This window comes from Erythrolamprus reginae, chromosome 2 (assembly GCF_031021105.1).
Source record: "Erythrolamprus reginae isolate rEryReg1 chromosome 2, rEryReg1.hap1, whole genome shotgun sequence".
Taxonomy (NCBI): Eukaryota; Metazoa; Chordata; class Lepidosauria; order Squamata; family Dipsadidae; genus Erythrolamprus; species Erythrolamprus reginae.
In genome coordinates this window covers 170,863,230-170,878,463 of record NC_091951.1, presented here as the reverse complement: position 1 = coordinate 170,878,463, position 15,234 = coordinate 170,863,230, and the positions used below count along the sequence as shown (strand labels likewise).

General features: G+C 45.1%; 1 protein-coding gene across 1 annotated transcript in view; it reads left to right on the top strand.

Moving 5' to 3' along the window:
* KMT2D (lysine methyltransferase 2D) overlaps positions 1 to 15,234 on the top strand; it is a 145,736-nt gene that overhangs the window by 33,766 nt on the left and 96,736 nt on the right. Inside the window, 4 exon segments of the mRNA XM_070740448.1 lie at positions 2,093 to 2,231; positions 3,438 to 3,655; positions 5,305 to 5,414; positions 14,950 to 15,112. Coding sequence (XP_070596549.1) covers positions 2,093 to 2,231; positions 3,438 to 3,655; positions 5,305 to 5,414; positions 14,950 to 15,112 — 630 coding nt within the window.

The window sequence follows — 15,234 nt, the reverse complement described above, 5'->3', positions numbered from 1 at the left end:
GTGGTCATGACCCCGATTCAGTGGAGGTCATTTTAAAGGCCAGAAGGGGTTCGACCAATCGAATCTACGACCACACGTGGTCCAAGTTTCACCAGTGGTGTCTACAGGAAGGTCTCTCCCCTCTGTGCATCCCCATACACAGAATAATTTCCTTCCTTATGCAAGGCTTCCATAAAGGACTTTCCACCAGCACCCTCCGGCGTCATCTGGCAGCCATTTCATCTGTCCTAGGAGGTCCCCGCAGACAGCCTCTCCGATCCTTCCCTGAAGTTCAGGAATTCCTCAAGGGCATAGCCAACCTCAGACCTTCCAAGGTCCACAGGTACCCATCATGGGATTTGCCACGGGTTCTCCATTCCCTCACGCAGGCACCATACGAACCCCTAAAATCGGCGTCCCTCAGGTACCTATCCTTTAAGGTAGCATTCCTGGTGGCTATTACCTCTGCTCGACGCATTTCGGAGCTGGCTGCCCTCTCAATCAGGCAGGACCTTTGCCAATTCCATCAGGACAAGGTAGTCTTGCGACTGGACCCCACCTTCTTACCCAAGGTCAGTTCCATGTTCCACAGATCTCAGGATATTGTCCTACCTTCCTTCTGCCTCCAACGAGACCATCCCTTGGCAATTAGATGGCACACCCTGGATCTCACCAGAGCGCTGAGAATCTATATCCAACGCACAGGACCCTTTCGGAGGTCAGAAGCACTTTTTGTAGCCTATCATCCCAGAGTCATGGGGGCCAAAGTGTCTTCAACAGTAATAGGCCGTTGGATCAGAGGGACTATATCTAAGGCCTATGAGTCGGCCTCCCTCTCAGTTCCAAGGAACATCACAGCGCATTCCACCAGGAGCGCAGCCACCTCGGCCGCTTGGGCGACTCAAGCCCCGTTGGAGGAGGTCTGCAAAGCAGCCACTTGGGCCTCGCCAAATTCCTTCATCAGGCACTACAAGATTGATTCTTACGCTTCAGCGGACGCTGCCTTCGGCAGAAGGGTACTCCAATCCGTTATCTCACACGATAGCAAGCTAATCCCACCCTAGGGACCATCTATTGGGTATGTCCCATGTGACTGCTGGACCCGCTCCTTCAGTACGGAGAATAGGCGTTGATTGCTTACCTGAACGCCTCTTCTCGTACGGTGAGCGGGTACAGCAGTCACTTCCCGCCCTTGTATGTGTCTTCTTTACCTTTCTATATCTTTCTTCCTCTAACAATGAGAGTTGAACACTACAGAGCTTCACAACTGAGCCTAGTCTATGGATTCGCGAATTCTGGGGAAGGGGCGGATCCGGCAAGCTTTTTTAATACTAGGCTCAGTTCCACCGGATTGGACATGAGCAACCCATGTGACTGCTGTACCCGCTCACCGTACGAGAAGAGGCGTTCAGGTAAGCAATCAACGCCTATTTTATTCAACCATCTATAAAAGTCATTCCATATTTGATAGTATTTTGAGTTACCTTGTTCCTTTTCTAATGTGTCACTCAGTCTGTCTCGCATCCTGATACCTCATGTGGGTAATTTGCTGCAGATCCCCCACTTTCAGACACTGGGTTCCTAGCTTGGAACTAAGGCAGGGGTGTCAACCTCAAGGCCCATGGGCTGCATCCAGCCCACATGATGCTTAGACCTGGTCCGCAAGGCTGCCTTGTAAACAGCGAAGAATCAGCCAGCAGAAATGGAGCTCAGGGGGACCCCTGGCAGAGGGTTGTGTGAGGGCCACAGCTGAAAATGGAGTGTGTGAGAGCCACAGAAAGCCCTTCCAAGCTCTGTTTTCGCTGGCAGGGCACTCGGGCTGCCACAGCTGCCCCTGACACAAGTGAGGTCAAACTGGCCACGCCTATCCCGTACCCCCTCCCCCTGAGGTCACCCAGAACCGTGATGCAGCCTTCAATGAAACTGAGCCCTGAAATAAGGGAATGCCCATCATTATTTGTCAAGATACATTGAAATAGATACTGAACTTGGTGATTGGGAGGAGGATTCCCCATATGCTTTGGGATCCTCAGAGAAAGCAACGTGGCAGAAAGCGTGAGTCTTATACCCCAGGTGCCACCCCAGAGTCTTTAACAGATGTGTCCTCTTGCAGCAGCAGCAGCAGATGGCATTGTGTCCTCAGAAGAGCAGGGCAGTGTGGAAGCTGACCCCCTGAAGCCGCCAGAAGAAGGCCTTGTGAGAGAAGCATTGGACACAGCGGATGCTAAAGAGGAATTGCTCCAGACTTGCAGGTGAGAAGTTGTTTAAAAACCATGCAGTGTAGTTTGGGCTCATTGATTAAGTCTGAACCTAGGAGGTAGATTAGCCTGGATGAATGCCAGAGGTTCAGCCTGAGGTTTGCAAGCGCTACAGCACTAAACGTGAAGCACGATATACAGTGGTACCTCGGTACTCGACCACAATTCGTTCCAGAAGTGTGGTCGAGAACCGATTTGGTCGAGTACCGAATTTATTTATCCCATAGGAAATAATGGAAATGGATTTAATTGGTTCCCAGCCCCTGTTAACTCGTTGGGAACCAATTAAATCTATTTTCTTTATTTCCAATGGGATAAATAAATTCGGTACTCCAAGCTGCAGGAAGGGTGGGGGCTGCTACAATCCCGGCAGCTTCGGGGGGCTCCTTTCTTCATTGCTTCCTCTTATTACCTGTAAGCAGCTGCAAAAACTTTTTCCTTCCCGGTGGCTGCTTCCTTTCAAGGAGCAACAGTGCCGGGAACGTCACGTAATGAAGGGAAGCTGCTGGAGCGGCGGCAACTGCTGAGATGGCTCCGGCAGCTTCCCTTCATCACGTGACGTTCCTGGCACTGTTGTTACAGGTAATAAGAGGAAGCAATGAAGAAAGGAGCCCCCTGAAGCTGCTGGGATTGCAGCAGCCCCCACCCTTCCTGCAGCTTGGAGCTCTTAGAGAGCTCCTCAGCCCACTGAAGCTGCTGGGATTGCAGCAGCCCCCGGCGGTAACATTTCGGATAATGAACAAAATTTTCTCTGGCTGTTTGGTATCCGAATTTTTGTTCAGATACCGAAGCAAATTTTTGCCGAAAATTTTGTTCGTTATCCGAAATGTACGAGAACCAAAGCATTCGAGTACCGAGGTACCAGTGTATATGATTCTGTTAGCAGAGGACGTTTTGAGTTCAAGGTTGAACTGTGGGGTTCTTGGTGCTCTCTGAGCCTGGTGGGGGATTTTTTTGCAGACATAATGAAACGCCTGCAAGAAAGCCATGAAACTCTGAGAGTACCAAAGTTATTCAAGGCTGTAACCAGGGATAATAGAAGCCTGGAGTGTTTATGTGTTATGGGGGTTGGTGGGATCCCATAGATACTTTTGATCTGGATGGCTTGGTGTTTCGGTTGCTTATGGAATCGGAGAGAGGTTTTCATTCCTTCTCAGTGATGAGAGATTTCTCCTTTTTTTCTCTGCCTGCCTCCCTCAGCCTCCCACCCAAACGCTGTGCGTTCTGTAACTGCAGCAAGTGGAGCTTGCACGGACAGCGAGAACTGCTGCGATTTGATCCTGCACCTGGCTGGACAGCGGACCTTTATGATTTGCCAGAAGGGAAGCAGCCTGCCTCTACAGAAGCTGGAAACGATGACCTCACCCTGATTGGCTTTGGGGACAGTGTGTCAGCAAGGGATGTGTTTGAGCCAACAGGTGAGTGGTAGGGGTGCGGAAGCTCCCATGAAGGGAAGCCTGGGTTTTTTTTACCTTAATTTTGAAGCAGTTCAGTTGTAACACTGAACACTGGTTTTTTAAATATTTTAAATAGTAAATTATTAGATTTGCCATGAACTGTTTTATTGTGTTGTGAGCCGCCCCGAGTCTACGGAGAGGGGCGGCATACAAATCTAATAAACAAACAAGCAAACAAACAAACAAACACACAAGGTGCCTTATGATCCATTGAAAGGTCCATTCTGTCTCTACGTGTAGAATGCTATCAGTAAAATGGAATGGTAGTTCTTGCAGCTCCTTAACTTTTATTTTCTCCCTCTCTTCTTCTTTCCCTTGCTCCCTCCCTCCCTCCTCCTCCTCCTTCTCATCACATGTGTGTGTTTGTGTGTGTGTGAGTTAAGGTAAACCTCCAAAAGTAGTAACCAAGTAGTTCATGCATGGAACTCACTACCAGACTTTGTAGTATCATCACCTAACCCCCAAAACTTTACCCTTAGACTATCCACTGTTGACCTCTCCCGATTCCTAAAAGGTCAGTAAGGGGTGTGCATAAGTGCACCACTGTGCCTACCATCCCTGTCCTAACTTTCTCTCTTATTAATTAATTAATTAATTTATTGGATTTGTATGCCACCCCTCTCCGTAGACTCGATAATACATGATAATACCAATATCATGTATATAAACAATATGATTTCTTTGTATACTACCAATATGTACATGACTAAATAAATAAATAAATAAAACAAAATAGGTAAGGAGAAGGAAGTCTGATAGGATTGGCTTCCATTTAAATAGAATCCAAGGCCTCCATACTGGACTCAGGTGGCAAATAATGAACTTGGAATCATATCTAAAAAACCGGACGTTTGCCAGCATATACTCAGTCCCAGGAGCCTTCTTTCCCATGTCCACCACCAAACTTTCAGTACTTTCACAGAACTATTTCTAAATTTCTCCTCTCACCTGTGTTCATGTCAATAGTTTTGTCAAAGAGGTTTGGGAATAGCAGCTGCTTCAGAATCATTAGGGACCCAAAACAATAATTCCTGTATGGAGGTGTGTAGCCAACCGTAGGTCCCTCTCCTAGGCTGAACTTCTTAATTATCAGAATATCTCCGGGACCGCTTTCTGCCGCACGAATCCCAGCGACCGATTAGGTCCCACAGAGTGGGTCTTCTCCGGGTCCCGTCGACTAAACAATGTCGTTTGGCAGGTCCCAGGGGAAGAGCCTTCTCTGTGGCGGCCCCAGCCCTCTGGAATCAACTCCCCCCAGAGATTAGAACTGCCCCCACCCTCCTTGCCTTCCGCAAACTCCTTAAAACCCACCTCTGCCGTCAGGCATGGGGGAACTGAAATATCTTCCCCAGGCCTATACTGTTTATGTATGGTATGTTGTGTGCATGTTTTTTTAAAATTATGGGTTTTTAGCTTTCTAATTATTGAATTTGTATTATATATTGTTTTCTGTTGCTGTTGTGAGCCGCCCCGAGTCTGCGGAGAGGGGCGGCATACAAATGTAATAAATAAATTTAATAAACAAACAAACAAACAAATAAATAAATAAATAAATAAATAAAGGTTAATCTTCGCATTGACCTATCATTTTATTTGCCTTTCTTTTCCAGGGCACTTCTGGGCTCATCATTGGTGCGTGGTGTGGTCAGCTGGAGTCGTACGGGCAGAAGGGTCGTGGCTGAGCCTTGTGAACAAAGCTGTCATCTCAGGGATTGCACAGGTCTGTCCTGAGGGAGGGAGGGAGTGTTCTTTTCTAACTGCTTGTGGCCAAGGACAGGGCTTTGCAGACGCTTTGTTAAAGGGGACACACAGAATGCAGTCTCATGTACCATCAGTACAGGCAGTCCTTAACGTGTGGCCGTATTTGTCAATAGCTGTCACAAAGCAGACCAGTCATTATGTGAGTCATGCATGGTTGCTAAGCAAATTGCCATTGTTCTTCAGCAAATCATGTAGTAGTTTAAGCAAATCTGGCTTCCCGCCTTTGCTCTGCTTGTCAGAAGCCTCCCCTGGGAAGGTTGCTAATCATGCCCAAATTGTATGAATGTTGTGTATGCATGTTGATTGCTTATTTAGTGTAGGTATTAATCTGTATTTTATAGTTAGATTCATATATTTGACTTCTTTTTAATTGTTCTTGTATTTTTATATTGTTGTAAACCACCCGGAGTCCTTTGGGATTGGGCGACATAGAAGTCTAAGTAAATAAGTCCCACAGAGTGGGTCTTCTCCGGGTCCCGTCAACTAAACAATGCCGCTTGGCGGGACCCAGGGGAAGAGCCTTCTCTGTGGCGGCCGCAGCTCTCTGGAACCAACTCCCCCCAGAGATTAGAATTGCCCCCCACCCTCCTTGCCTTTTGTAAGCTACTTAAAACCCACCTCTGCCGCCAGGAATGGGGAACTGAGATACTCTTTCCCCCTAGGCCGTTACAATTTTATGCATGGTATGTCTGTATGTCTGTTTGGTTATTATAATGGGTTTTTAATTGTTTTTAGTATTGGAATATTATTATATGCTGTCTTATTATTGCTGTTAGCCGCCCCGAGTCTTCGGAGAGGGGCGGCATACAAATCCAATAAAATAAAAATAAATAAATAAATAAATAAAGTAAGTAAGTAAATGATCACATGACCCCATTACGATATTATTGTAAATACATGCCAGTTGCTAGTTGTCTGAATGTTGATCATGTGATTTCAGGGATATTGTAAGCAATTCTAACGTGAGGACCAGTTGTATGTTCCCATCATTGTAATTTTGATAGGTCATTAAACATATGCTTATGAGTTGAAGAGTACACCTGTAGTTTAATTCAAAGAAACAAGAAATAAGGATATGCTCCTCTGAAATGAATAATCTAATCCTCAGTCATGTCTCTTATACGTAGAATAGAATAGAATAACAGAATTTGGAAGGGACCTTGGAGGGCTTCTAGTCCAGGGGTCAGCAAAAACTCTTGAAGAGCCATTTGGACCGTTTCCCCACATTAAAAAAAAACAACACCAAGAGCCACTAAACTTGGGTGGGCGTGGCCAACTTGACATCACTCACTTCCACCCAGTCACATGACCCCCTAGCAACGCTTACCCAGCTAGTCATTAGGACAGAGAACTGGGAATCACAAAACCTTTTTCTCACTGCAGTTAATGGGGTGTGTGTAGATCCACGTGGATTCTTAAACAATGTTCCCTACACCACTTGTAGATAATTTACTGGCCATAGAGGCACAAGTGCCAACTTCTCCCTATTGCTTTTTTTTCACCCTAAGGGTCCAGTCTTGTGGGTTTTTAAAAAAACACTATTTATTTATCTATTTATTTATTTATTTATTAGATTTGTATGCCGCTCCTCTCCGTAGACTCGGGGCGGCTCACAGCAACAATAAAACAATGTACGACAAATCTAATAATTTAAAAACACTAAAAACCCCATTATTAAAAGCAAACATACACAACAAACATACCATGCATAAACTGTATAGGGCCGGGGGTGGGGGGGGATGTCTCAATTCCCCATGCCTGATGGCAGAGGTGGGTTTCAAGGAGTTTACGAAAGGCAAGGAGGGTGGGGGCAGTTCTAATCTCTGGGGGGAGCTGGTTCCAGAGGGTCGGGGTTGCAACAGAGAAGGCTCTTCTCCTGGGTCCTGCCAAACGACATTGTTTAGTCGATGGTACCCGGAGAAGGCCAACTCTGTGGGACCTAAACCGGTCGCTGGGATTCGTGCGGCAGAAGGCGGTCCCGGAGATATTCTGGTCCAATGCCATGAAGGGCTTTATAGGTCATAACGAACACTTTGAATTGTGACCGGAAACTGATCAGCAACCAATGCAGACTGCGGAGTGTTGGTGTAACATGGCATACCTAGGGAAAGCTCATGATTGCTCTCGCAGCTGCACTTCTGCACGATCTGAAGTTCCCAACACTTTTCAAAGGTATCCCCATGTAGAGAGCGTTACAGTAGTCAAACCTCAAGGTGATGAGGGCATGAGTGACTGTGAGCAGTGAGTCCCGGTCCAGATAGGGCCGCAACTGGTGCACCAGGGCGAACCTGGGCAAACGTCCCCCTTGCCACAGCTGAAAGATGGTTCTCTAATGTGAGCTGTGGATCGAGGAGGACGCCCAAGTTGCGGACCCTCTCTGAGGGGGTCAATAATTCTCTCCCCCCCCCCCCAGGGTTATGGACGGACAGGTGGAATTGTCCCCTGGGAGGCAGAACCCACAGCCACTCCGTCTTATCCGGGTTGAATTTGAGTCTGTTGACACCCATCCAACATGACCCACAAGGCTATGAAGAGGATTTAGGGCAAGGCAGTGTATTCACAGGTGAAAGGGGTGGGGGTCTGGGAATTTGAGGAGGAATAGAAGGCACCCTGCATTTGCTGGCTGAGACACAGGCCTCAAACCAGGAGTTTCGGTTTGCAGTCTTTGGTTTTTCCTTGAACTCCTCCAATTGCCCATTAAGCTTCTACTGCTTCCCTCCTGAGCATAGTCTTCGGTTTTCCCCTTTTCCTGAAATTGCGAGATGTTGCTTTTTTTCCCCTTCACCCCCCTTCCTATGAGGGGACTTGGGCAAGGCAAGGGGCTGTCCTATTCAGCGGGTGATTTGCTGCTGCTGGTGCCGGGAATAACACTTAACAGTTTCAAAGTCTTTGCTGAAAGGCGGGCAGAGCAGGCTTCCAGTTTTTCTCCTTCGAGCTAAGCGTGGGGAGGGTCTGAAAGGAGAGGGGGCGTTTATAATCTGATGCTTGGAGGGAGAGATCTGTATCTCCTGCCAAAGATACCTCCTGGGGTGGGTTTTTTCCCTACGATCTGCGTTGGGGTGGCATTCACTTTGGAAGCCTCCCTGATGCCTCCTGATTGCAACAAGATTGAGGAAGGGGCCAGTTATAACTACCGGAGAAACTGTTCCCTCGAAAGCATCTCCACCAGATGGAATTACAACACCAACCTGGTCACTGTCTCCCAGTGAGCTCCAGTTGTCCTATGAAGGGCAGAGATCAGGTTGGATTGTGGGGTTGAGAAGGGAGAATCTCTCCGTCGCTTCCCCCATATGACTTTTCTTCTGATATTCTCAGCCTATTTTGTCATTTGTCATTTTTGTAATTTAAAAAGCACAAAGGTCAAATTTAAAAAAAAAAGCTGAAAACAAAATGGAGACACTTGGGCAGTGCTGGAAACTCGACTTCTGCGGAAGATACACACTCAAGGAGCCAAAGAGCCACATGTGGCTCACGAGTCACAGTTTGCCGACCCCTCTTCTAGTTCAACTCCCTGCTCAGGCAAGAAACCCTAAACTGTTTCAGACAAATAGTTGTACAATCTCTTCTCCGTAGTAGGTGGCACTAACCTCCAAGAATGGATGACACTGTCCCTTCAGCCAATGAGGACTGAGTTTGTCAAATGTTTTTTCATCGTCCTGCCTTAATTCCCCCTCTTTGACTCAGTCCTCGGCCTAAATAGAACGCATGTTTTACCACTCCCATTTTCGGAGGTTTTTTCTACCATAGGTCATTGAGTTCTGCACAGTGAGTTCTCCCCAGCTGACTTGACTTCATCAAAGTCATTGGGTGAAGCGCAGCAAGGGCTTCGGTTCTTCCCACCAGCTGTGCCTTGAGCCAATGGCCATTGCTCAACAGAGAGGGGTTTTCCCTTCCAATTTCAGCCTCAAGTGTTTGCTGCTCTCTTTCTTCAGCTCTGTGTGAAGCATATTGGCCTGGCCAGATGGCATTTCTAACTGTCTTTGATCGGGCTAGACTGCCACTGCAGTGGTCGCACTCGTGACCAATGCGCTCCATTATCACTTGGCTTGGGCTTTCGCCACAGAAGCTATCACGCTTGAGCAGGCCGTTGTCATCTACCCTCCATCATAGGGGCTTCACTCCCTCAAGCCAGTGCTTGCTGTCTGTATTTCGGTGGTCTATTTTGCTGCCAGACTCTGCTAATTGTCGGCCTCGCAAAGGAGGAAAGCTTCTAAATTAAGCTAGCCTGCATCATGTGCATTCAGCAACATATGTGATCAAAGAAAAAATGATCAGTTCGTCACTTTCATTTGCCAATTTCAGTTCGTCACTCCGTGAGGTGAGGCCATTCTATGGGGCGGCAGCCATCTTCACTTCACCAGTGGCCATTTTACATTGACCTGGTCAGCACACTCATTCCAGTGGCAATTTTGAACAGGGCAGTGGCCATTTTGGGCCCATCCTGACCCATTGAGGGTAATCAAGGCCATTTTGTGATAGGACTGTGCCCATTTCTATCACTCAAGCAGTTTTGGAATTATCACTCTGCCATATTTTGCTGTAGCCGAGGAATGGCAGACATCGGCAATGGCAAGCACAAAAGCCGGTCTGCCAAGAACCTGTATAACATGCCAATGGCCCCTGTTTAGGAGGCCTCCTTGGCCGTGGGCAGGTCACCCTCTTCTAGAGAGAGGGCCCACCCACAGCAACGTCAACTGCCACTTCTCCCGCATGTTGTTGTAATGGCTGCAGCAACTTTAGGAGCATCTCCTGTGTCAGATAGGAGGGCCAACCAGGACCAGATGCTACTCTCCAGTCGGCCCGCTTTGCAGCAAGAGCTATGGCGGCCACTGTAGTGGCCAGGAGGATGCACTGGCAGCACGGTTGGCTGGCAGACACATACCATAAGTGGAGACTGGTGTTCACCCCCTTTGAATGACCAACATCTGTTTAGGGATGCCTTGGATCCTGTATTAATTGAGTCGCGGGACAAAAGAAAGGTCCTCCCATCCCTCATCTGTAAGAGTTCCTTTGTCCCTCTCCTTACAACAGGTGCTACTTCCGTGCCTCAGATCAGGGTTCAGGGTTTGGGATGTTCCAGACCCTGTATGGGTCCAGACAATGACAGGGTCAGGACAAGGGCAGTAAGGGCAGACAATTCAGGCGGCCCTTACTAGGTGCAGGAGGTTGCCCCTTCCGCCGTGCTAAGTGATCCATCCCTCGATCTTCCCATTAGGGGTCACCTTGCCCTCTTCACTAATGGGTGGGAGGACATTACTTCTGCTGCATGGGTTAGGGAGACCGTATATTCGGGGCTCTCCCTAGAATTCATCTCCCCCCCCCCCCCCCCCGGGATTTTTCATTCAATGCGCTGTGTCTTCCATCCCTGACAAATGAGAGCTCATGGATGCGGATATTTGAGCCGTTCTGCAGGTGCCTGAGGACCAGCAGGGGCAGGGGTTTAATTCCATCTTGTTTATGGTCCCCAAATCCTCGGGTGGGTGGAGAGCTATTCTTGATTTGAAGTGTCTAAATCTCTATGTTGTATATAAGAGGTTGAAAATGCATACGCTTCACTCAGTCTTAAGAGGCATACGGAAAGGGCACCTCCTTGCTTCAATCAATCTCACCGAAACCTACCTGCACATTCCCATTTGGCCTTCCCATCAGAAATATTTATGTTTCTGTTATGCAGGTTCCCATTACGAGTATAGGGCCCTTCTATTTGGCCTCTTCTCAGCACCTCAGTCACCAAGGCGCTGGTGGTGCTGACCGCTCATTTGAGATTGATTCCTGTGTGTGTCCAATGTTACCTGGACGATATCCTCATTCAGTCATCGTCCAGGCACCAGGCGTCGCAAGTCGTCCAGGTAACAATGCCCTCAGAAACCACGGGTTCTTGGTAAATTTGGAAAAGAGCCACTGTCGCCCACCACTAGGCTGACCCACTTGGGAGCCACTGTTGATTCTCTGGAGTGCATGTTGTACCTTTCCCAGGAATAGTGGGACAGTATATCCGAACTCTTTCGACAGGTTCTGGGGCAGCGCAAGGTTCTGCTGAAGCTGCTATCCTCGCTCCTGGGTAAAATGATATCTGCCCCTTTCTAAAATCTTCTAGGTTTTTACATCTTATAGGGTTAAGTTATACTGGGAATCAGTATGGTTTTAAACATTTGCCAATAAGGAAGGGTTCAAAATCAGAAGGGGTCTACTTTTTCCTACCACATATTGCTACATTCTATCTATCTATCTATCTATCTATCTATCTATCTATCTATCTATCTATCTATCTATCTAATTTATCTATCTATCTGATGCAGCCTGGAAAACAGATAAGGTTGCAGCAATAAGTGATTTAGCAGCTTTGGATAGTCTCTTAGTACTACAGATGGTTTTTAGATGAATTAACCTACCCCAGATCAGAAGTTGAGTATCTGGATTTTTTCCTGTTTTTTTTTTGGGTGGGGGGTGGGGGTAGGTAATATCCCTATTGTTGGCAGTATAGATGACAGATTGGAATGTCTTGCAGCTTTTACTGAGAATTTTCATGCAATGCCCTGTGACCGCATAGGCTTAAATTGTTAATAATTTTAAAATCTTGCTTGGGTGCTAGAAAGGCCTCTTTAAAGTAACAGCCAATGTATTTGGATTGTGTAAAGAATTAATAAATTTATTTATGTATTAGATCTGTATGCCGCCCCTCTCCGAAGACTGTAATGTAATGTAATCTGCATTCTGGCATTCCTATATCTTGAATGAAATTTAATGGGGTTTTTTTTCATTGAGTTCAGAGGGAAAAGACAAGAACAACTTTCTCCTTTAACTTTAAATATTAGTTTTAATCCCTTAGTTCTGTGAGACATTACAGTATTTATGGTTTATATCAGTGATGGCGAACCCTTTTTGGTTCACGTGCCAAAAGGGTGTGTGTGGGTGTACTAGCATGCGTGCCCGTGCCCACACCCCCTTCCCTTCCCCCCATGCATGCACACACTCCTGCGCTGCTCCTGCGCATGCACACAATCTCCCCGATCCCCACTCATGTGCACAGGCCTCACTGATGCCTGGGACAGTGAAAAAAATGGGCAAACCGGAAATTCGGAAAACACACTTCCAGATTGCCCGTTGTGCGGTTTTTTTGCACTCTGGAGGGTTCAGGGAAGCTTCCTGAAGCCCCGAAGTGTGAAAAACGGCACAAAGGGTAAACCGGAAGCCCATTTTCTGAACTTCCAGTTTGTCTGTTGTGCTGTTTTTCACACTCCGGGGCTACAGGAAGCTTCCCTGAAGCATCCAGAGGGCGAAACAGCCTTCCTCAAGGCCGAAAATCAACTGGCCAGCGCACTGACATAGGGCAACATCCCGCGTGCCCTCTGTTATGGCTCCGCGTGCCACCTGCGACACACATGTCATAGGTTCTTCATCACGGGTTTATTTCATAATCCCTTAAAATATAAATTGTTGTATGGTGATGTTTTATTATTTATATCTGCATCACAAACCTCAATTCTAGCCTTATTTAATAATTATTAAATTATTAATATTTAATAAATGTGTTTGGGGAAATAGAATACTTAGTTAACTGGTCCAAGTTGGAATTGATGCAAAATCTCTTTGTTAATTCGATCAGTTATCAGTTTTATTTTCCAATAACTTTATTGGCTCGGTTCAACTTGAGAACTTACGTAGTTGTTTGAACCAGCAAATAACCATATAAACTATCAGAGTTCTTACTCCATTTTATATTTTGGTAATAAATAAACAAATAAAATATATAAAGAAATATCTGTGGGTCTTGATAGATGACAAGATTAAAATTTTATCCTTTTAGCAAGATTAGACTCTAGAAATGCAAGTTTTTTCTTAGAATATTATATATTTTGTATAGAATACTGTTCCTAAAATATTTTTAAATTGATATACTGCTTTATAAACTTTTAAGGGCAGAATCTTTCAATTTCTGATGGATGATAAATATGATAGATATATGATAGATAGATAGGTAGGTAGGTAGGTAGGTAGATAGGAATAGTTTATTAAAAAGGAGGGATTTGGTTTTCCAAATCTTAACCAACATCATTCTGCGTTTCCCTTAGTTAACCTCAAACTTTGGATGGCTCCCTCTGGTGGAAATTCTCCTTGTATCCCTAAAATAGTCATACATTATACCTTTAGCTAATTGGATTGCTCTGGGATTGTAAATATAACAGATATAAAATATTTTCTCTTATTATTACATCAAATTTGAAGATTCTGCTATATTATTTATAGAAAATGACCTTTGGATGCTTTTATTCATCCTAGGTTAAAACTAAATAATTGAGGTCTTGAAATTAGTTTTTAAAAAATCTCCCAATCATGCAGAAAATTGGGATTGGGGCTAACATTTTATGTTATAGGTTAATTAGATGAAAATGATGAATTGAATTATCATATTCCATTTAAAGGACAAATATTATCTGCCTAATATGATTCAGCGGCAATATTTACAATTACAACATCTGTTCACATCCCTGTTCGTGCCTGCAGCGGTTTTGGCCTTGAAAACACCCATTTTAATATAAACAGTTATTACATCTAAGACATAATTCTCCTACAATTATTATTTATAAAATGCTGTTGTAGTGAACCAATTTAGAATAAAGAACTGACATTCCTTCCTTTGCCGTGTTAACGGCAAACAACCTTAACACCATCACCCAAAAAGATCTTGGATTATATTTCTTCAACCAACAATAATATTTGAAATTTATTAGATTCCACAGGACTCCAGTGTTTTTATAGAAAAGGCTACATGAATCATTGTGTTGGAAATGTAGTGAGACATGTTGCTTAATTCAAATATATGCGCAATATCCTATAATTGTTCCATTTGGGGAGGAAGTTGTTACATGTAATTCTTTGAGGCAAGATTTAATTTTCAGATATTCATATTCCTACTGCGTGGAAATTGACATCTGGGCAAATAAACTGGATTCTCCACGCACTATTTATTCTGCGTTGGAAACTACGCTATGGTCTGCTGAGTTGATGTCATTAGTAACTTATGAATGAACCCCTTACCAATGTACAGTAGATTAACTATGTATGATAATAATGGAATATGGTTATTATTCATTAAAATGCCTATCACACTTGTAGAGATATATTTTGGATGTTTTGGACCAACTTTTTAAAAAATGCTATATTCTTTTTAATTTTTGTTCATGTGTTTTTTTTCTTTTATTCAATTAATAAACAACAATGAGAAGATTGGTACTGGGTTCTAATCCCCGGTCTGCAGAGTGTCTTTAGTTCACATTTTATAAGCTGTGGCCAAAGTGAAATCATAATAGTATTACTCTAAATTATATTTATACCTCATTTTTCCTTAAACACAATTGCCTGGCCACAATTATTTCATCACTGGATATGTGACAAGTTTCTGGCTTTTTTTCCCCCTTTTCTTTTTGGCTGCTTTTCTGTGCAGGAATAGTGCTTTTGTCCTGCTAGCTATAATTTTACCTTGCTCTTTTCAGACATGTAAACACTGTAAAAGACAGGGTGCTACTATTCCATGCCACGCAGAAGGGTGCCAGCGCCACTATCACTTCCCCTGTGCTGCGGCTAGCGGCTGCTTCCAGTCCATGAAGAGTTTGAAACTTCTGTGTCCAGAGCATCTCGACCAGGCTGTACAGATGGGTAAGTCTTTGCCAGATTGTGCCAAGAGCAGTTTCCTGGGATTATGACAGTATCTACCCTTTGAGTGGTCCCCAACCTTTTTCCCACCAGGGACCAGTTTCACCAAGACAATTTTTCTATGG